The sequence below is a fragment of the Schistocerca cancellata genome, chromosome 2, assembly GCF_023864275.1.
Source record: "Schistocerca cancellata isolate TAMUIC-IGC-003103 chromosome 2, iqSchCanc2.1, whole genome shotgun sequence".
NCBI lineage: Eukaryota > Metazoa > Arthropoda > Insecta > Orthoptera > Acrididae > Schistocerca > Schistocerca cancellata.
This window is the reverse complement of record NC_064627.1, coordinates 449,275,123-449,297,980: the sequence shown is the minus strand read 5'-3', so window position 1 is coordinate 449,297,980 and position 22,858 is coordinate 449,275,123. Positions and strand designations below refer to the sequence as shown.

At 38.5% G+C, this 22,858-nt stretch overlaps 1 protein-coding gene across 1 annotated transcript; it reads left to right on the top strand.

Moving 5' to 3' along the window:
- Nucleotides 1-10,767: 10,767 nt before the first annotated feature.
- LOC126146165 (peptidyl-prolyl cis-trans isomerase NIMA-interacting 4) lies at nucleotides 10,768-21,182 on the top strand. Its single transcript, XM_049915605.1, has 3 exons — nucleotides 10,768-11,048; nucleotides 16,752-16,871; nucleotides 20,964-21,182. The coding sequence occupies exons 1-3, from the start codon at nucleotides 10,944-10,946 to the stop codon at nucleotides 21,120-21,122; spliced, it is 384 nt and encodes a 127-aa protein (XP_049771562.1). The 5' UTR covers nucleotides 10,768-10,943; the 3' UTR covers nucleotides 21,123-21,182.
- The last annotated feature ends 1,676 nt before the right edge of the window (nucleotides 21,183-22,858 follow it).

Genomic DNA, 22,858 nt, shown 5'->3' with positions numbered 1-22,858 from the left:
TTCTTGCAGAGTAAGTTCTTGTGATGCATCACTCTAGTGTTAAGATGTGAATATACATTTCCCTTGTCTGCACTGTTGTCTTTAGTGTAATGTTTTTTTTTTCTTGAGCTATGTCATGTTTAGATATAAGTTATTTCATTTGCTGCTGCTGTTTGCCAGGCATAGTGTTACTGAATTTGACTTTGTGTTTCTCTTCTAAGCCAGTTTACTACTGATTTATTTTTCTTGTTTGCTGCACTTTGCCTTATATTAGTTGCCTTGCTAATTTCTATAATGCTGCTTCCTTCGCAAATCTGCATTTTTTTTAAATTGCTGTTTGCATTAATTGTTTTGTGCTGCTGCATTGCCTCGTCCCTTAGTTTAGCATCTGAGCTCAGTAGATTTAAGTTAGCTTAAGAGGGGTAGACTATATAAGAAACTGACTATGGAGAATAGGTAAAGAATGCATTGCGAAGTTAAATGAAAAAGATTTGGGCCAAAATGAGTATTGTACAATCAGAAATAATTATTTTGAAAGAAATATGAATAGAATACAGGAAGGAGGTATAGATACGACATTTTGGGAATAATGATGAATGAAGGGAGATCTCCAAGAAGCAAAGAAAGTTTTGTTTGCAAAATACTGCAATAAAACAAAACCTGTCCTTACCTTGTGTTATCCCACTATGTGTTTATGTACCCTTGTTTATTTGTCTTTTTCCTGTCTTTATGTGTTTAGCTGATGAGAGCTATGTTGTAGAATTTTTCTGATAATATGTTATTTTCTTTGTAAAGATCTTTAGACATTATTTATTCTGTTTTGTTTTAATGCTCATGTGTGAAATTGATGTTTCGAAAGTTATTCTGATCTTTTATGTATGTACTCATGTCATAATTCCTGTAACACTGATGTATATGTTATTTCGATTCTTTTGTAAAGCCTGTACTACAAATGTTATCTGTATTGTTATGTTTTTAATGATGTATTTTGTACCTTTGTAATTGTATTCTCATGTTATAATATTGTAATTGACACCAGTTCATCAAATTAAGTAACTTGTAAGCATTCATTTCACTGCACACATTTCTGTTGGTCATAGTAATACACAATATGTGAGAAGTTGGGACTGTTAGTGTTTGCACGTGTGTTACTAATTCAGCAAGGGACTGGATAACAGCATTGCTGCTTCTAAGGACAATTCCAAAAACTTCGTGAGTGTACAAGTGGTGGTTTATGGACTTGCTATCTTCTCTGCAAGACTCTTCGATGGTGATTGCGCACCTGCACAGTCGCAGCAGATGGCTGCTGGCCATCTCTACAAGGACTACAGTGGGTCTACACCTTTGATGACCCACCAATACCATTATTTCTACAAGGACTACAGTGGGTCTGCACCTTTGCTGACTCACCAATACCATATTATCTACCAGGACTACAGTGGGTCTGCTCTGTGATGACCTACCTACCAATATTAATAATATTGTGTGTCAGTTTAAGCATAGTCTTGTACAATTTTTCAAAAGGGGACGTTTCACATGGACTACGGCCATACAATCCGGAAGAATTCTCGGCATTTGTGTGTAAATTCTATTTCCCAGTTCAACACTTTTACTTTATCTTCTTCTCAAAGAATTCTTGACTCAGTTCTAAAAACGTTATGTAAGTGACAACACCAATGTCTGTATGAATAATGACTGTATTGAAACAGTACCGTGACAATTTTGACAGGAGTACGTGTAAACAGCAGTACACGGCGCCACCACCATAACAGCCGTCATGTCACTTGCTTTGGCGAACCTCTTTCGTTGCATGTGGAATCCCGGTTTAACAATAGTGGGGCGGGGGGGAATGCAGGTGTACTTACCTCTATTCTGTAATGTATCAGGTCTGAAAGTTACAGATAATATTTTTACAGTTTAAAATGTGTTTGGGACTCACTATATTCATAGAAATTATAGGTATGGTCATCCTCATTTGTATTCTTGCTGGGTCTTGGTATTTCTTGATTACTCAGAAAGCAGATGAGGTTAACATACCACAAACTTGGAAGTTATATTTTGTCCTTCCCAGCATTGGGTCGAACAGGTTTCGCTACTATGCGGTGAACATTTTTTTTTCATTATTATTAAAGTTGCACTGTTTGTCGTAAGCCAACCAATCCTATTTCCTCTATTAAAGCATTAGAAACAGCTGACTTCTTACTTAAATCACTGTTTCCCCTGCTCTTAATTTTGCACAGGCATGTGTGACTCCAAAACATTTCAATAAATTCAGCAATGAACGTGTGGCGACATGAGCAGGAGAGCAGTAGTGTGGTAGGATATCTCTGGACCTTGATGAAAGACGACAAAGAGAATATTTGTTTTTTTTTGTAACCTGTTAATTTTACGCAATGCCCTTAAAGTTTAATGTGTCATCGCAGCTTGGAGATATGGGGATTTCGGAATTGATTAAAACAAAGAGAATTAAGTTACAAAATCTTTTAATCAATTGTGAAGTGTAGCACCCACAAGTGATGCTCTCGACTGTGGCAGAAAACAAATCAATCAAGAGCCAAATCTGTTTGCCTACCAGAGCGGACTCTATACTCGCAGAACGCACATCAGGAACGGGAGAAAAACTTCAGACTGATCCATAACTGAGATTAATATCCGAACTAGTCACGAACATTTCGGACGCGAAGCGTAGCAAATTAATTGCACCGCCGTATATGCTGCAGCAGTCATATCTTTGGTTCCGACTTCTCGAGCTCTCTTTCGAACGATGCCACACAATTAGTAATCACCGTGGAAGCACTGGATTCGCAAACATTATTGTTTCTAGCAGATGTAATGCACAATATGCCTCCAGAACTCCAACGATTGCGCAAGGCAGCGGATATTCTCATTCGGCAAGTGCTGCAAAGAAAAATAAAGGGAGACGAGATTGCTCCTGTCTTTCGGCAACACCTGTGTTCGCTGGTTTCTGCAACTGAGGCTTCTAAAGCTACACTTAGGCAAGTTTGGATGGGCCAGTTATCTTTCGCAGTCAAGTGTGCAATGAATTCTGGCGCCTCCTCTTCGTTCGACTCACAGCTACTAAACGCAGACCAATTTCATCACGCGCTGGCGCAACACAAATTGGGCAACACAACGTAAAGAGTATAGACGCAGACATTGAAGATGAACAACTCCCCCTAGAGGAACAGTTGAGTGCACTACAACGCAACTTCGACGCTCTCCTACAGCAAATCTGTGTGGTTCCAAACACTTCCACTGGCACACAATCGAAAAGACGACACAGAACGCTAGTTGACGGTAGCCAGTAGGGGATACTGTGCTGGTATTACGCACGCTTCGGGTAGCAGGCACGAAAATGTAATCAGCCATGTGCTTACCCAAACGGGTACAGCGATCGGACTTACCATGGCTGGTCGCTCCACTGGTGTGTGACTAGACAACCTGACGTGATAATAGCGCTCCATTAAGCTATAACCACATGGTATCTTGCATTGTCGATATATGGCTGGAGGTGGACTAGAAAGCACTTTCGACTTCACAGTATCTCCACATCACACCGACTTGCCACCAAAGACAGGTAATACGAATATACATATTTACTTTACACAGGCTCGGATGTCAGCGCCCTTCGTGCTACGAAATTAATCGTTTTTCCCTACGATCATGGCTAATGGCAGCAAATGAACCAAAGACTCCTACATACAGCAATGAAGAGACAAATGTGAGTCTGGGTTTTTCACGAAAATTGAGATGGACTTTTCTGATTGCTGATGTCACTGAACCCATTCTCGGAACTGATTTCTTTCACTGCCATCATATCACTGTACCTATATGCGATGCTCTATCGCAGATGGACAACAAAGTGTACATAGACAGTTGAGAATGCTGCAAAATGCTGCAGTGTTCACAACTACCACAGCACAAGTACAGCTATGGTATAATACCATTCAGCGTATACCTACAATGTCAGAGCCACCAGTAGTTTACAAGGCATGTTGGTTAGCTCCTGATAAACATGCAGCTGCAAAAAAGGAATTTGAGTAATTAATTGCAATGTGGGTTATTAGACGTTCTGGCAGACTGAGGCGTCACCCCTCCATTTACTAAAGAAAAATGGGTCATGGCGTCGTTGTGGTGATTATCATGTCCTGAAAGCATGTACCACACCAAATCGCTAACCAGTTCTGAATTTGCGTGATTTTACGACCACAGTAGCAGATTCCAAGGTGATCGGCATTACTGATTTTCAGAAGGCATATCAGATTTCAGTAGCCCCAGAAAATGACTGCAATTATCACACCTTTCAGCCTATTTGGATATGTGTGAATGCCGTTTAGCTGTGAAAATGCCACACAAACATGGCTACAATCTGTCAATTAGCTCCTAAACAGTGTGAATTTCTGTTTTGCATATACGGACAATGTGTTGATTTTTTTCTACTTCTGCTTCTGAGCACAAAAACAACGTACAAGCAATTTTTGGAAGACTTTCTGAATATGGATTGCAAATAAACAAAGACAAATGTGTCCTTCGTAAAGAAGGAGTGGATTTTTAGGACATCAGATAACCCCAGAAGGAATTAAACCCTAGCAATCTACAGTAGACTCATTACAAGAAGTACCAATTTCGGAAATATGTAAGCAGTTATGCCAGTTTTTGGGAATGGTCAAGTCTTACAGACATCATCTACCACACTGAGCTGAGTTACAGGCACCACTCACAGCAGTGCTTTCAGGCAGCAATTCACAGAGACAGCACACTATTGTATGGACTCCAGATGTTAGCTGCGTTCCACAAAGTTAAATCATCCTTGCCAGAAATGGTACTTCTGGCTCATCCCATATCTTTAGCACCACTAGCAGCGGTCATCGGCACTAGTCAGATTGTTATAGGGGCAGTGCTACACCAGAAGATAAACATGTCATGGCAGCCGCTCGATTTGTTTCTCTCAGAAGTTGTCTGAGGCACAGATGAGATGGAGTGTCTATGATCAGGAACTTTTTTTCAGTCTGTGAAGCAATCAGGCATTTCCAAATGCAAGTTCAGATGCACCACTTCACTGTTTGCTTAGCTCGTAAACCTGTCTCCTTGGCGTTTAACAACCCACACAACTCCTTGTCTGTTCGACAGTTAAGCCATCTGGAGTTCGTGACAAAATTGACAACTGATATTCGTTACCTGAGGGAAGTGGACAGCAAGGTCGCGGACAGCTTCTCCAGAATCAATACACTCCCAAGAAATGGGTATCTAACACAGGTAGCTGTGGCACAGGAAACAGATACAAAACTACAGAGGTTCTTAATGATGCAGAAGTTGGGGATGCAGTTAAAACAATTACTATTGGGTGACTTTCTCATTTGGTGTGACGTTACTCAAAGCCTAATTCCTCTCTTTGCACCTGCAAGTTGTAGAATACAAACGTTTGATGCCGTTCATAGGCTAGCACTGGCATTCTGACAGACAGATATTTGTGGCTGGGGGTGCAATGGGATAGTTACTTAACGGGTAAAACATGCTTACCTTGCCAAATGGCCAAAGTAGGACGTCATGTTCATAAATTGGTTGGTTTGTTCCGGGAGACAACATGTCCATTTTCATATGTGCACACAGACATCACAGCGCCGCTACCAACAGTGCAACGATTCAGATATATTCTCATGCCTATTGACAGGTCTACCACATGGGTTGATACTGCTCCTGTCAGAGACATCACGCCGAAATCCGGTGCAAGAGCATTCTTGAGTATGAGGATATCAAGCCTGTGGTGCCTGACAGATGTGATGACAGGTCATGGCTGTTCAGTTTAAGTCAGCCCTGTTCAACGATCTGGCCACACTATGCAAGTTCATTCATGATCAAAGCAACATATATATCACTGTCAGAAGAGGCTGAACACCAATAACCACTTTGTCAGCCAATGACTGCAGTCAGGCCATCATGCCTATATCAACCTCTGTAACAGTGGCCTCAGCTCTTACTTCACCAACAACTCTTACTTCACCAACAACTCTTACTTCACCAATAGTGCTAATGGAGTCAATTGCCTTAGACATATGCACGTCTTCAGGACCTCCTACATCCAACGAACACCAGATGCAGGTAGGCATAACAATTCGACATCAGTACTCCTCTCTATGGGAGGAGGTGGGAAGGAGCTTTGTGGCGGCGTAAACAGGAGAGCAAGTACAGTGTTAGAATATCTCTGGACCTAGATAACGAACGAAAAAGAGAATCTTTTTCGTAACCTAATAATTGTATGTTATCTCCTTGAAGTTTAATGAGTGTTCATTTACTGGAGATATAAAAATTTTGGAAATGATTAGAATAAAGAAAATAAAGTTGTGGAATCTTTTAATCGATTTTGGTGTGTGGTACTGACAAACACTATAGAGCACTGTAGTTTCTCTGCCATTTTTAAATTCTCTGTGCACATACCATAGAATAGAAATATCTCTAGTGTGAGCATTCAGATGCGAAAAACAGGTTTTGTGTTGTCAACATGCATAGCCACCCTGGTCATGTAATCTCAGGATGCCATAGGTTTATCTGTAAAGGGCCTTGTACATTAAAAACGTCATTACATCGTTAGTACAAACAAATTATGTTCTTAGATGCCATGGATTTGGTATAGATGCATCGTAAACATCATAACAATTTACGATTAATACCTGGATAAATTGGACACACTATTTCAGGAGAGAAAAATAAAGAGGCATTTTTGCTTCTTTGTGACAAGTGTCACAGCCCGTATGCACTAAATTTTTGATGTCTGGGACAGCCACCACTATCTTTGGGTTTTATACGGAACTTTATCATATTGCTACGTTCATTGTGCTAAATTTTTGCTGTGATAGTATTGCAAAATGACTTGCTAGCAAGTCAATGAAATTGTTTCAAAAAATACTGAATTTGCCACACATTAGCGATTATACCACGTGCTTCTTCATCGTTTTTCTGCAGTTTTTGTATATTTATTTTCCTTCTTCCTGTATGTTAGAGCACAATTTTGCTTATTGGTAACGCTTTGACTTATTTATTTAGCAACTTTAATGTACTTTCTCCCACTACATTGCAGACTAAGAAAAACTGATAAATTCCCATCGCTAGTTAAATGTACTACAAAGCCAAATGTACCCCAAATATTAAAATATATATATATATATATATATATATATATATATATATATATATGACACATTTCACTCTCCTCTGGGTGCCACCCCCCTCCCCCTCAACACAATGAAAATAGCATGAACTTACAATACAGCTGTCTCCACAACATTTATTTTAGGTCATCAGTGTCATTTGTTGAGGTATAAACCATCTAACAGCACAGTGACACAAATGAAGGGGTTTTATGGCATCTTATGTACTAATAATGTACGCCTGTTAACCAAATGGTGAATACCATAAATTCAAGTTAATTCCAAAAAGGCAGCTGAAGTTTTACTTTGACTGCAGAGTGTGTGTGTTTGTGTGTGTGTGTGTGTGTGTGTGTGTGTGTGTGTGTGTGTGTGTGTGTGTGTGTGTGAGTGTGCTTGATTTTTGTTCCCCATTATCATGTTTTACATTCACTCTGTTGATTTCTTATTGATTTACTTGCAAAAAAAAATGGCTCTGAGCACTATGGGACTTAACATCTATGGTCATCAGTCCCCTACAACTTAGAACTACTTAAACCTAACTAACCTAAGGACATCACACAACACCCAGTCATCACGAGGCAGAGAAAATCCCTGACCCCGCCGGGAATCGAACCCGGGCATGGGAAGCGCGAACGCTACCGCACGACCACGAGCTGCGGACTGATTTAGTTGCAAAGCAGAATATATAATTGAGGTGTGAGGATGTCACTGTTGTGATAAAAATAAATAAAAGAAGTGTTCCGTGCCACATATGTCCAGAATTTGTATATGCAATTCCACTCAGTACAGCATGTCATATTTTCTGGCTTCCACATACTTCACAGATATTCATTTCACATTGCTATTGATATATTTAACTTCCTGTTTACCTTCAATTTTCTCTCTCTCTGTCTCTCTCACACACACAAAACCACATATGTATCCACATGCATGCGAGCGTATATGCATGCAAACACGAGAATACACTTTAATATCCATATTCAGTTTTCCTTAACAATGTTAAAAAGTCTAACTCTTACCACTCTTTTTTTAGGTTCATCTCTATCAAAAGAAAAGGCCTTTTTTCGAGTTGTGGGTTTCTTGCCTTTTATGTGTACAAATGCTAAGAAATGAATGCAGCAGGTGACGAAAGATTTTGCGCAACAATTCTATACATTTTGCACATATAGTAATAGATGTAAAACATTTATTCGAAATGCAACCAAAACAGCACAGTATGATATTGGTTCGTCAGAGTATTCATACAACACCAACTTTTTCTCGTTTCATGTATTAAGCTTTGCACCTGTAACAGCTACAGTAATTCTCCATTGCTGTTGCGAATAAACAAATGGTGACAACACAACAAATGTGTGTAAATTAGATGTTTCTAAGTCTGTCGCAAGCACAAACAAACAGCATCGCCCCGAGATCACGTGACACTCGTAGTTTAAAGGTGCCCGCATGCCTTTTCTGTGTTCAGCTTTACACATGCACATAAATTTCCTGGAAATAGAGGCCATGTGTAAAAAGTCTTAGACCTTATTATCTATGGTCTACGTGTAAAGCGCACTGCTATCCGCTTTCGATGCGTATCTTTGCACTTTTTAGCAGATGATAGATAGGTAGAGCCCATATGTATTTGATTATGTAGTGTTTTGAGGTTATGCTGTAATGCCACTGATGTTCAATAATGTCTGTTGACACAAAAGGAAGCACACATAAGTCTACAGATGATTACAGGCAAAGGAAAAAGTCGTGGGGAATGCAGCTTCGTAAGATTATTTGAATAAAAACTCGAGATGTGTTGACCTGAGCGTCACATATTAGATTAAAAGTCTCCTATCACAAATCTGTAAAGAATACTATAAGTTACGAAGTAAGAAAGATGAGAAGAATAAGCGAAAAATTTATGAAAAGTGCATATGAAAACTGTGATCAAATATTCATGCTATGGTGATGTAAAAGCACAACTGAGGAGCCTGACATCTGAACAAAAGAAGTGATGGGGTACATGTAGCTCCTCAATTAACTGCTAAAAATAGAAATGAAGCACACTGGTGATGCAAAAAATACGAAACTGGAAAACATCACCTCCGTTGTAGTTCGTTCTGGCATCTATGAAATTCCAAACTTGTCGAGTCTGAAGAAGTTAATCTGCGTATCATATTTCATGATTAAATACAAATGACACACTGAACGTAAATTAACCTCCATATAACGACTAAGAACTTCCATTAAATATTTCTATGTTTCAGGAATGATCATTTTTATTTATTTATTCATGTTCCCTTGATCCATTATGCAAGAGAATTGCATGAATATGGAACAGGTCGTAATTGTACATGAAAACAGAATTTATAGATGCTAACAGATACAAATTGTAATACTTCTTAGGAACAAAGTATGCTATTAACTACAAGCTTAGGCATTTCTCATGGTGAAAAAGAGGTTGATAATTATTCCACATTACAAATTTGATACAATTAAAATGCTTTATTTTGAAATGACTAATAAATAATTCAAACGAGTATAAAAGTTGCCAGTAACTGCCTAATAAAATTTTATTCCCAAGCACAAAATCTAAAATCTCGTTGTGACATCCTTCTGAAATTTGCAGACAAAACGTAGTCATCACTTTGTATTTCTCGTACCTCTATTGCTTATATACTTTATTACCTGCAGCTGCTTTTGCATTTTCTTTTTCTGACGCCTTTTCAAAACAATAAACACAACACAAGCTTTCAAGCAAAGAAGGGAGTTCATAGCAGAGAGACTATGTGTGGACACATGAACGTCCATGCGTACACGAGAACGTCAGTGCATACACGCGTTGTTTCCACAAATTTTCTTGCATACCATTTTATACGCATGAGTTTGCGCAAGACAAAAAGAGGCATCGTGTGGACATACCTGATAATATGCGCAGAACGCAATACTCACTCCAGAGATATTTCTACCCTATGTCACATACGGACAAGAAACACTAGCCTGAACTAACAGACGACTCAAGCACGTTTCACACGCCAGATTTGCTGTCATATCATGCACGTGTTATGCATTTTCTGCGTAAATGCGGTGGTGGCCACATATTTAAGGCATTTTGCTGAAATCTAAAATTCCAACTTCCAGCTCTGTGCACTTCTCATATCCATCGTAATCTCTGTCTGACAGATCGTTGGGTGCAGACAGGCATTTATATCTAATCAAATGCGATTACATTAGCATGCTTTGCTACCGAAACAAAATATAAAGTGGCGCTAAAATTCAGCTATTCTTGTGCAGTGCAGAAGCAAAAGATATGTGACTGACGAAAATAATTTAATTGGAAACGTTAGCCATATTAAGATAGACATGATAACATGAAACCACTTATTGAACTGAAATAAAGTTTTCTGAAAATTATTTGTGGAGTGTTGCATTCTTCACCAACGAAAACAAATAACGCTTTATGCCCAGTTTGTGACTCAGAGTTGATACTGTCAATTGAACATACCTTGCGAAAAGTCATATTTAAATCTGAAACATCGGCTAATCTGAATGTTGAACTGCTCGGTCGGAAATATTTATTCCATCTTGTCACTGGGACCTTCCCTCTCGCCACCGATGCTTGCCAATAGAAACTCATCAACCTATCAGAGATTTTGCAGTCGTTGATCTTTGCACAGTCTGAGACCTATGTGTTGTGTACATCATGATGTATTTTGGACGTGAAGCTCGTAAACACGACGCATGGTTTGTGATGTAGGAAACGTCAGCCGAAAACTCACAGGCAAAGTTAAAAACATCGGAGGAATCGTAATCTTTCTGGAGTAAGTTGATAACTTATTCAGTGTTGCTATGCCTCCGAAAAAAGGAGCGGGAGGTGCGAAGGGTGGCTCAAAATCAGCTGACGACACGAAAACTGCTGCCGGCAAAGAAAAGAAGGGTGGCTCAGCAGTAAAGGTTAGTTTCAGTGGTATCACATTAAATGTTATGCCCTTATTTCTAATAAGACGTATGGAGTGTACACGCTCAGAATCTGTTGGGTGGTCTTTTAATAGCTGTGGGCAAAACTCTATTGATTACTTTATGTCATTGCTTATTGAAACAAATACCTGCTGCCTTCCTCCATTCATAGTTACTGTAACGGGCGTTGTACGTTTTGTAGACTGAAGCTGCAACAAAGAGATGAAGAAAGCAGGAGCGTGCGTTTATAATTTTACTTGCTTTATCAATCACTCCCCGTAAAGATGAATAGCAGTTTTCGACCCAATCAAGTTAAAGTTACGAGAATTTAAAATTAGTTTCTTCACAGTTTTGTCAGTTATTCGTATCCAGTGTTAGACTTAGCCTCGAATATTCACACCAGGGATAGTTGTTTTCTTTCGTTCACAAAATGTTATGTACAGTGTTCATTTATTGGCACAATCAATGTTGCAGTTTTTTTCGCTCTGGTGTGACTGGACAATTCCTCCTCAATGCAATGCATGCAAGCGAGTGAGTTCAAAATGGACAGAACTGTGGGTTTTTCATACTGCAGTTTTGGAGAGCATACTGCGAAATTAGTGATACAGGTGTGAAACTGTAGGATGGAAAGCAGTTCGTGCACGATGATAAGTAAATACTTGGTCACAGAAGGAGGTGACTATTGGTCTTGGTTGCATGACTGTATTAAATATACAACTTTGCCCATACTGTTGGCTCAAAACTAAAGTACTGTTGTTGGTGGTGGTTTGATACCATTTCCTGCAAGCTAGCCTGGTGTCACGCATATTGTTCTGTTGACAAAATTTTCCAAAACATGAGAAATGCTCCAGACTAGTAAAAGCTCAATAAATGTCATCATTGATGTGTTGATGGTAAAAGACTTCACTTAAAGTTGACGACAATTTCTCTGATGCAGCATTTACCACATGCTGAAATCACTTTTGGGCTAGTCTGCGATAATGCCCCCCCCCCCCACCCCCCCTCTTTTTTTCTCAAAATCTTGAGTGTGGGGACAGACTTTATTTCTATCATAGCCCGTGATATAGATTAGAATTCGAGGTGACAATTGAGTTGTAATTGGCAAATTTAATGGTTTTGAAATAAAATGTTTTGGTGGTAAGGGTGACATAGTGCCACCCTTACTTCATGCAACGAAATGTATCTATTATGTAATCCAGTTTTCTGAATTGTCTTCGCAGTTTGTTTTTATTATGAGGCGTGCTTTATATATATGGAGTGACCATGGACATCTGGCTACCCTATACCGATAATCAGTTACAACAACCTTTGTCTCACATTTACATTTGGACTGAGCTGTAGTGTAACCTGATGGCCATAATTGCTCCATATTTAACACTCTGTTCGTTATATAAACTAGAACTCTAAGGTAAATTCTGAAAAGCAGTGTTTAGTTTTCACTAATTGCAGCATATAGCATGAAGAGAAGAGCATATTTTCTGAGAAGTAATAAGTTTTAATGTCCACAATTTGTCGTACTCACTGTATGTTGCTCTCTTGAAACACTGACAGTACCTGTTCAAATAAAAGATTTACTTTCATTTCTTTAGTATGCATTTGATGATATAAGTTATCAAAGCTTTAAAATATTATCTTCATTGCCCATTATATTTAATGCTACTGAAGCAATTGGATCACTTGTTGGTGGTATTGTGCAGTTGGATTGATGGAAACGTCCGATTCCACCCGTCCGCGTTGACCAATGACGTCTGGGGACAAACTAAAAATAAATACACGCCACTAAACCAAACGATAATATAAAACGACCACATCAACTAAAAACAATATCCACTGGAATCAAACACCGATACCACACCATAAATCTCAAAACTTTCACCACCACTACACTTAATACTATCATAAAAAAACCTAGAAAATCAAAATTGGAATCGAACACTTCCCTTGACCTGTTACCCTTACGACATCTCCACATATAGCCGTCCCTGGTCCGAGACGCCGGAACTTTAGTAAGCCTCATTTCTTCACGACACACTGAACACTTCACGACTGCATCCAAAAATCCAAATAGTTGAAGAAATTTTATTAGAGACAATGCACTGTCCCCCATCATTGCCGACAACCGAAAATTGTTGACCTTGTCAGTCATAATCATACCTACCAGAGACATAAACAAAGCAGTTTACTAAAATTCACACACGACAAACAGAAAAAAACAATAACGTCGACATAACAAAACCAAAATCGTTAACTCACTGAAAAATATTCCGCTGAAAGCACAGTCGCTACCGATACCACACACGTGCAATACTCCCAGACAAACGAACCCCATACGCCACATAACATACTAAACATAAACACACCACCAGACAGAACCACCAACCGCAACAATACACCACCTATAAACATGCCACACACACAAACTAAGCCAAAAACATCACCTAACACACAACACATAAACACACCACCAGAGAGCACCACGATCACATCAAAATGACACCTACGAACACACCACTCTCACAAACTAAATTCTGCGCCATACTGACAGCACACACCACAACAGCCTTACGTCACAGGTCAAAGCCGACAGGTGGAATCAGACTCGTCTGTTGACCCTAGCAGTTTGGTTTTAGTTTGCTTTATTCTTGTGTGAAATATTCCTACATCTATCTGGGTAATATAGACTGCATTGAATTATCAGATAATTTCATGTTTAAAGTGGTATACTTCATGTTTACAGAAACTGCTTTCAGTGTAATGCCTTCTGAGCAGTTTTGTTGTGCATTTATGAAACCTGTTGCCTATTGTCTTACAATTACATTCTTTAGTCTGCTACAGCATTTCTATATGTTCATTACTTTTAAGCTCCACTCATTCTTTTTTTCTTCTGTTGCCAAGTGAGTGAGTGGCAGTGGCTTAACCACCGAACTTACATTTAACTCACATTTTCACTAATTTAAATTAGGTTCTCCATGATTTGCCTAAATCATTTAAACATTTGGTAGGATTGTTCCTGAAACAAAGCCGTAGCCATACACATTCCCACATCCTTCCTCCACCCATCCCAATAGGTGGTCAAGCTACTTCTTAAATGAACTCGACATTGACATCAGATCTTAACATTCCTTCCCAGTCTGATGTTAATGTCTCTTAGATAGCTTTTATTGTTTATTTTTTGGAATCATTCACAATCGCACAAGACTGACTTCTATTGTGTTAATGAACCTGTTAAGCACAGATGCCCTTCCACATTTTTTGAGAATGTTGTACAAATTTTATGTTCTGTTTCACTATAGGAGTGCCAATGTGTTTATTGAATTTTTATTGTGTTCTTTTACTGTTGTCTGGATTGGAATGATCATTATATTTCCCAGATCAGTTACAGTTGTATTGGACTGGACACAAATCATATAATTTGTCATTCCATACCTATTATTAGCTTCTAGAACTCATTATGTAAATAATTATTATGTATATTATGGTAACGGCCATCTCCGATTATTCATAGATAATAAAGTTATCGATGGGGAAATTTTATCCTTGTAGAGGTATCTAGTCAGATCCTGACAAAATGTTTGCTTATGCAATGATTGGCAGCTAAGTCTTAATATAATAGTGTTCACTTCACACAAAACATAACAATATGTGGGAGTGTAAGCTGCAATAAGCACATTGTTTAATCAGAGAAGTAGTAAATAGTAGGATACTTTAATTTTTTTCTATAAAAGACATTTCTTCTAAAACACACACCACCTGTGCTGCAGTATGCTTAAGGACATTGTTTGCATTTGGTTATGCTAATGGAGTTTTTGAGCATGAAATGAATGGTTATGTGTCTGATTGGCTAATAGGAGAAAGTACCCTAGTGCTATGATGGCTAATGACAGTTTCTGAACATCTCATGTAAACAAATGTACAAAATTTTAGAAACTATTTTCCAAAGGTTAAATCAATATATCTGCAGCTCGTTACACATACTGGTTCTGCACAGTTGATAAATACTATATAAGTTTAGAGTTATTACAGTTCCCACTCATACATATCAACAGTCATTCATCTGTAAATGGAACTAGTAGTAAAAGGTACCCTCTCATATCTCACTTTATGTACACGGTGTTCCATTTATCTGATGACTGCCTGCCCAGAGTATTCTAGGCCAGCCATGGAAGCCACTCGAGTGGGTCTCTTGGGACTGCACTATGCCCCCCTTCTTTTGTGGGTTTGAGCCTGAAGGCCATACAGACATACACACCTTGTTGACCAGTGTCGTTCAAGGTGTGAAACAGGCATCATGAGCGTAACAGCGAAGTTTGCGAGTGGAACAATGGCAAGACTATATTATTGAACTTCACAATGAGTATTTATTTATGATTTTCATGTGTGTACAGAGCCCACTAGTACTGATTAGAGATTGTTTGAGCAGATGTTTCCAAGTGTTCAAGTTCCAAGTCATGATGCAGTTCAAAAATTAGTGAATGAATTTCATGAAACAGGACATGTTTAAGACAAGAAGCGTAAACGACGACATACAGTGCTCACAGAAGCCTGAAAAATTCCCCTAGAAAGTTTCTTAGACTACTTTTGCAGCAAACACAGATATCATGCACTTCCATACAAAGAGGTGCTAAGCTGTTTGTGCCAATGCCCTGTAAAGTATCAAGTACAAGAACTTCGACCTGTTGATGTTGCGTACAAGGTTAGGTTTTGTTAATGTTTCTTACGACACACATTCTGTTTTCAAACGTGGCTTGGCTCCATTTACACAGGTATGTTAATTCCCAAAACTGTTGACATTGGAGCACAGATTGACCTGTTGTGCTTCATGAGGAACCCCTTCATGATCAGAAAATAGGGTTGTGGTGCGCAGATAGTGGTGACAGAATAATAGGCCCAATTTTTTTGACACAGCTACAAGTGAAAGATGTGTGCAAAACATTTTGCGACCGTTTTTTAATGAACTGAGTGAACAAAGCTTCACATTTTTTCAACAGGATTCGGCGAGGGCTCTTGCGGTCAATGTTTCTTTGCGCGCAATTCATTATGTGTTCAATGAAAGAGTAATTAGTAACATTGTCTGGCCCGCCATATGTCCTGATTTAACTCTGTGCGATTTTTATTTGTGTGGTGCACTAAAGGACAAAATGTACACAGCAAATCCTCACACAATAGAGGAACTCAAGGTTAATATCTGTGAATCAATTAATTCAATATGAGAGATTTACATTGTGTGATTAATAATTTCTTGAGTAGATGTCACAAATGCGTGGAAAATAATTGCAGGCATTTCCAGCATCTCTTTAGTGACAAGGGCGAGTACAAAATTTGTTTGCTTTACATTTTAAATGTAGTCATATTGTACCACAGCAGTAGACGGGCGACATGGCATTTGATTGCTGGGCAACGGAGTGCTCGCTGCCTGGCATCTATTGCACCACACAGGCAGTCATCAGATAAATAGAACACCATGCAGTATAGATGTATCGGTATTATTCACCCACTGAAAAATCCTGCCTTGATATGCACCTATTTCTGTATTATTATGAGAGGAGTTATCTTCCAATAACAGTGAATTAAAATTAAATAACTAAATTGTGTCTACCTAAAAAGTTTCATTTATTGTGTGATCAATGCAATTTTAATTGTGTTAGTGAGTGCCTTATTTATTATTTTAAACTGATGATACTATTTCTTTTCTTATTTTAGGTTCGACATATACTATGTGAAAAACAGTCAAAAGCTCTAGAAGCTTTGGAGAAACTGAAAGGTGGAATGAAGTTTCCCGAAGTTGCTGCACAATACAGTGAAGACAAGGCAAGACAAGGGGTGAGAAATTTTTCTGCACAGATACACACATCTCGTAGTATCGTGATACAAAAAATCTAAATAATGTAACCCAAGTTTAGCAGTGATGGCTAAAGAGGGAATATATAAAATATTCCTTGTTAGGAACTGCAATATGTAATGCACAGCTGTATTTCTAATTGTATTTGTACTGTTGATTTTAGTCAAACTCTGACCATCTTTGGATCATAAAATCGGTTCAACTGTGTATTCTGCAATTGCAGTGGTTAATCATTCAAAATGCCGTTAATATTTATATTGTGAGACAGAAGGCATGCTTGTTAGAACTTGTTATACCTTAACAACAGTTTGAAAAGGGTAGATTACAACCTAGCCCATAGAGGAGGCATTGAGTCGCAGATAGGCACAATGAAAAGACTACTAAACATTTAAGCTTTTGTACAAAAAGATCTCTTCTGAAGTAGAACATACCTTCACAAAAGTACATCTCAGACATACATGGGTACTGTCTGCAGCTGCTGGTTCTTCTTCCGAAATAGAAACACACATGCACACACGACTACCGTCTCCAGATGCTGGACCCCAGCAGCCCAGTGGTAGCCCTGTGTGTGTGTGTGTGTGTGTGTGTGTGTGTGTGTGTGTGTGTGTGTGTGTGTGTGTGTGTGTTTTCTGTTTTGGAAGAAAGACTTTTTGTGTGGAAGCTTAAATGTGTAGTAGTCTTTTTCCCTTGCATCTCCTCTATGTGGTGAGTAGCAAGCTATCCTTTTCACATTATTGTTACTCCATCCTGGACTTTCCATTGTTTGACATGTGATACTTCAGCAGAACATTTCAGAATAATTAGTCATGGGAGTTGTGGACTACACAGTTCAACAAGTTTTATGACCCAAAAATTGTACGAATTTGACTACTCGTTACAAATGGACCTTGAACTCAGGTTGGATAAGGAAGTTAGCCATGTCCTTACTGGGGGAATCAGCCCAGCATTAGCTTTAAATGATTTACAAAAGCCACAAAAAGTGTATATTTGGATGCCCAGATGGGCATTTGAACTTCCATCGTCTCAAATTCCATTCCAGTCTTGACCGTTGTCACCTTGCTCAATGTTTAAAAATAAGTGAATAGATTTAAATTTGTATTTCACAATCAGTGATGTGGTCATTTACCCCTGTTGAACTTGTCAAGTAACTGCTGTCCTTTGCACAGAGCTTTCAATGAACGCAGCTTTCTGCCACGCATCCAACTGCTATAATTTTTCAAAATCTTTGAGAGGGTGATGTGTTGTAGAATAGTATTTCTCCTTAGCAACAATAGTATCCTCAGGAAATCACAGTTTGGGTTTCAGGAGAGGTGCTCTACTGAGAATGCTGTTTACATGTTCACTCACCAAATATTATAAGCATTCGGTAATAAAATAGTGCCAGTTGCTATTTTCTGCAACCTACCTGGGGCATTGACTGTGTGAATCACAGTGTTCTAAATAAATTTAAGTTTTATGAAGTTGATGGTATAGCAAACCAATGGTTAACATCATATGTAATAGAGGAATCCTTCCCAGCACTGTTACCATTACCCGTTGTCTACTTCCGATTCAAGATTATTGATGACATATCTATAAGATGGACTCATATTAAGGGAAGTCTTTGCGCTTTCATTTGCAGCCTCAATATCTATGCCTAAATCCACTTCCTGTCCTTCTCTGTTCAACGAACTATGTTCCTAGACATTGATCCCTACCTCTTCAGTGGCTCCATAACAACATATCTCCATATCAAAAGCACCAGCCACCAAAGAGGACCTACATTTTGGCATCTTTCATGTGGTCTGAGTCAAAAAGTTTCCCTCCTGCAGCCTTGACATCCACAGTTCCTCCATCTGTGGTGGAAACTGAGAGTTTACTGAATAGGCTGACAACCTTGCCAGCATCTTTGCAGGAGAGACAGTAACCTTTCCAGATAGTAAAGAAACAGTTTTTTCCATGCAATTTATTCCTGTGAACTCAACAAATATATCACCATTGTGAACCAGCCCCCAATAAATTCTCTTCTTATCACCTAACATGCCACAGCTCATAGCCTTGAAAGGCTCAACCACATCCTTCACCAAACCTTTGACTTTCTTTGTCATGCACTGATAGATAACCTACCTCCACCCCTCCATGGTATTCTGTGGCCCATACAGCTTATGCACATCTCCAAGTCCAGATTGCTCCAGTAGTGTCCCATGGAGCAAGGCACCTGTGAGCACCCATTAGCTCACCTACGGGCAGCACAGGTTTGTTAAACTATCTGCTAGGTAGCCCTTATTGCATTCTTTCTGCAGATCTAAAAACCACTTGGCCACCCCTGTCCCTCAAGCATTCAGTTTTGGCAGTATGATTACGTAAGCTATTGCTTGGTTGCTTGATTACCCACATGTACCTGGTTGCCAATGGGTAGGCACTTGGGTTTGAATAGCCTGCCATAGTCCAGTCTCCTTACATGCACCAATCACCAATTACAGCATTGTAGATATTTCCTGTCCACTCACAGCACAATCATGTGTGAAAGCAGCCACGTCACTTCGTACTTGTGCTGTACTAATGTTTAGTGTTCTGATGTGTGTCAGTGTGAAAACCATCCACATGTTTACCCATGTGAGTGCTTCACACCACAATACCAATGACATCAACAGCTGTTTTAATACCTGTACCCCTTGTATACTGCCTTTCAGCACCAACTCTCAGGAAATGCAGACAAGGGAACTATCCCTCCAGCACACCCCCATTCCTGTGATTCCCCTGGCCTAAATTACTGCTAATGACCACCCTCATTCTTGACTGTCGCCTGTTCCTGTCTTTTCATTTTACATCTTTTTTCTGAAACTTTAAATCACCCCCCACCCCCCCCCCCCCCAATATCTCTCTCTCTCTCTCTCTCTCTCTCTCTCTCTCTCTCTGTCGCATCAGATTTGTTTCTGTTGCCAGTATTTATTCACATTTTGCCACTGCTACATTGTTCAGTAATTCCCTCCCTTTTCACCAGTAACCCTCCCCTCCCCTCCATCAGCACTTCCCTACCCTATTCCACTTGTCTTTCCTCTCCACCCCTCCACCTGTCTGCCTAGGCACTCATCATAAACGATCAGTGTCACTGCAGGGCTTTAAAGGTAGTATAACTTTCAGGCATATTTTAATATGTTGATGCACCATCCATTATTCATCTACTGGTGAGTCATAGCCTGTCTTCAGTTTTTTTTATTTTATCTAAGATCTCTATAGTCTTAGTAATTTTCAGTGAGGGAAATATAATCCTGAAACATGGTTTTTTTTAATTTTTATTCATATTTTACACAATGTGTATCAGGAAATGATTTCCCATTTTCAAGTTAATTTTTTCTGTGTACTATGCCATTTTTATGTAATGTCTTTGATGTGACAGGTCCTAATTTGCTTTGTAAACTTAACTGCAATATGTAAAAAACACTTTTTAGTTGGATATTGATTTTTAAGAACTTGTACTTACAGTTTTCTCACAGTCCATTTGTACAGTCTCTCACACATTGTAAACATCAAACATGGTTTTCTATGCACAGTATACAGTATATAAACAAACAGTTACAAAGGGTTTTTAGATGTAGTCAACAGAGATTATGTTAAAGGCCTAATACAGTGCATGATTTGTTTTCATACAGAGAAAATCATGACTGGTAGCAGAGAAGTTATTTATAAATAAAGCCATTGTTTTCACTGCTGCAGGCTTTCAGAAAACCATTTATAATGGACAAAATCAAACGTGAACATTTGTGTCTACAATAAAGATGAAACCACATAAATTTAGTTATTGAGCTTTTGATACTGTTATCCCAATCTCTCATATTTATGGGCAAATACAGCCTGTGTTTTTAGGAGGAAAATGAGAAGCAATTTAAACTAAAAGCATTGAGTTCATACAGAGTTAGAAGTACATTTGTGGTTGTTGTTAATAAAGAACATAATTTTGTTTAAATGTTATCAACAAAGTTTTTATCACACATTACCAAACTGACTTTTAAACTTTTCAAATCCCTGTATTTTGAAAAATTTTGCACAAAAGTTTAATATTACTACCCTTTCATTTGTTTCTTATTTTTCAGGGTGATCTGGGTTGGATGACTAGAGGATCAATGGTGGGTCCATTCCAAGATGCAGCATTTGCTCTGCCTATTTCAAATGTCAGTAGTCCAGTGTACACAGACCCACCAGTGAAAACAAAATTTGGTTATCATATCATAATGGTTGAAGGAAAAAAGTAAACTCTGTTTGACTTTTATGTACATGTATATATTTTTGAATACAATCTTTTGTTAGTCTTAGTATTTGTTTCTATTTTGTGTGGATGTCTACCTCTTAAAATGCAAGAAAATTGTTCCACTCTATAAACTTTATACTCCAGTTGATACACAGTACTTAATGAGAAACAATACACAACATTAGGCACATATTTTGTATGGAATTTTATCTTCATAAGTTCAGTCAGTTTAGGGCTGACATCAGAATCATCAGCATTCATTGCTAATACACACTGATTTAGTTATAAAGCATCTGTTTCTTTTCTAACTAATCGCTCAACTTTTCATTACACTGGAAGTGCTGCTGGGAAGTTTGAGAGCTGTAGACGTGAAGTATACGTTCTCCAAGCAGTGAGGAAGGAGTCAACAGATTGTTAAAATATTCATTTTTAACCATAAAAGTTTCGTTTTTGAAACAATATCTGCAAACAGTTTGGCTTCAAAACCACCAATACAACTTCCACCTCTCCCAGTACTTGAAAATAAAAACAAAGCTGTATCATGTTTCAAATTCCATTTTAAACTGTGGTGCCCTGTTTCCATGCCAGAAGAGAGTACTTCAGTACTGTAGTAGCAATTAAAACACTGTAGTGTTCAAGCCTAAAAGTGGTCTGCTTTCTTAACGTCATGGATAATGTCTTGACTGTGACTGGTATGACATTCAGCTAATAAACTTTCTGATATCTCAGTTACATTATGTAGCTCGGACTACTGTATCAAGACAAGCAACATCACCAGTAGAGTATCCAGCTTGCACTATTCTTGTAATGACAATATTGACACAAAGAGAGTAACATCATGCTTTCAGAAAGTCTACATAATGGATGTAATGGTAGGATACATGGACAGATGGTGCCAAGAGTACGTCTAGAAAGAGAGGGGAGAAAAGTCCACAGACTTCTTGAATAGGATCTGCATCGTATATTCTGTCCAATTCACAAATACTCAGTAATGTGCAGAGTGGTTTATGAGAATGTAAGAATAGTGAACAAAAATATACTTGTAAGTTCGCAACTTTGTACAATTGTTAAGAGAAGTGAAATGAAGATGGATCATCACACACAGCAAGTGAGGATAATGCAGTCACAGCTCACAGACACTTCTTATTGTTTGTTCATAGAGCTGAAGGTGAAGTCAGTGCAGATGTAGTCAGTGCAGATGTAGTCATCAAACATTGAGCAACAGGAAACAATATACATGAATAGTCCGGGGGGGGGGGGGGGGGGGAGGTGAGGGTCTAGTAAACAAAGTTTTGAGAAAACAGCGGTTTTAATTTTAAAACGAAATAACTAAATTCTAAACAAAAAACAATAATTATTATAATGTTACACTGATAAATAACATATCTGCCACATTTTTATTACATAGATAGACTTTCTGTATTAATGTAATATATAGAAATAACATTATAATTGATTCGTGTCACAAAAATATAGGTAAAAAGGATGACTGTCTATTCATTTGTAGTGAAATCTATGAATGTATTGTTTGTGCGGTAGTTTTTGAAACACTTAAAATGCCACTTGATATAAATTGGCCTACATCATTACCTGAAACTAATACTAGGCTTCTTAAATACACAGTACACATGAAAAATGAGGGAGTGATGCATAAAATTTTTGGGCTTTGACAGAAGAAAATTTTTTCAGAAGCTGAAGGTCATCAAACTTTGCTTTTGGAAACAGGTATAGGTAAACGAA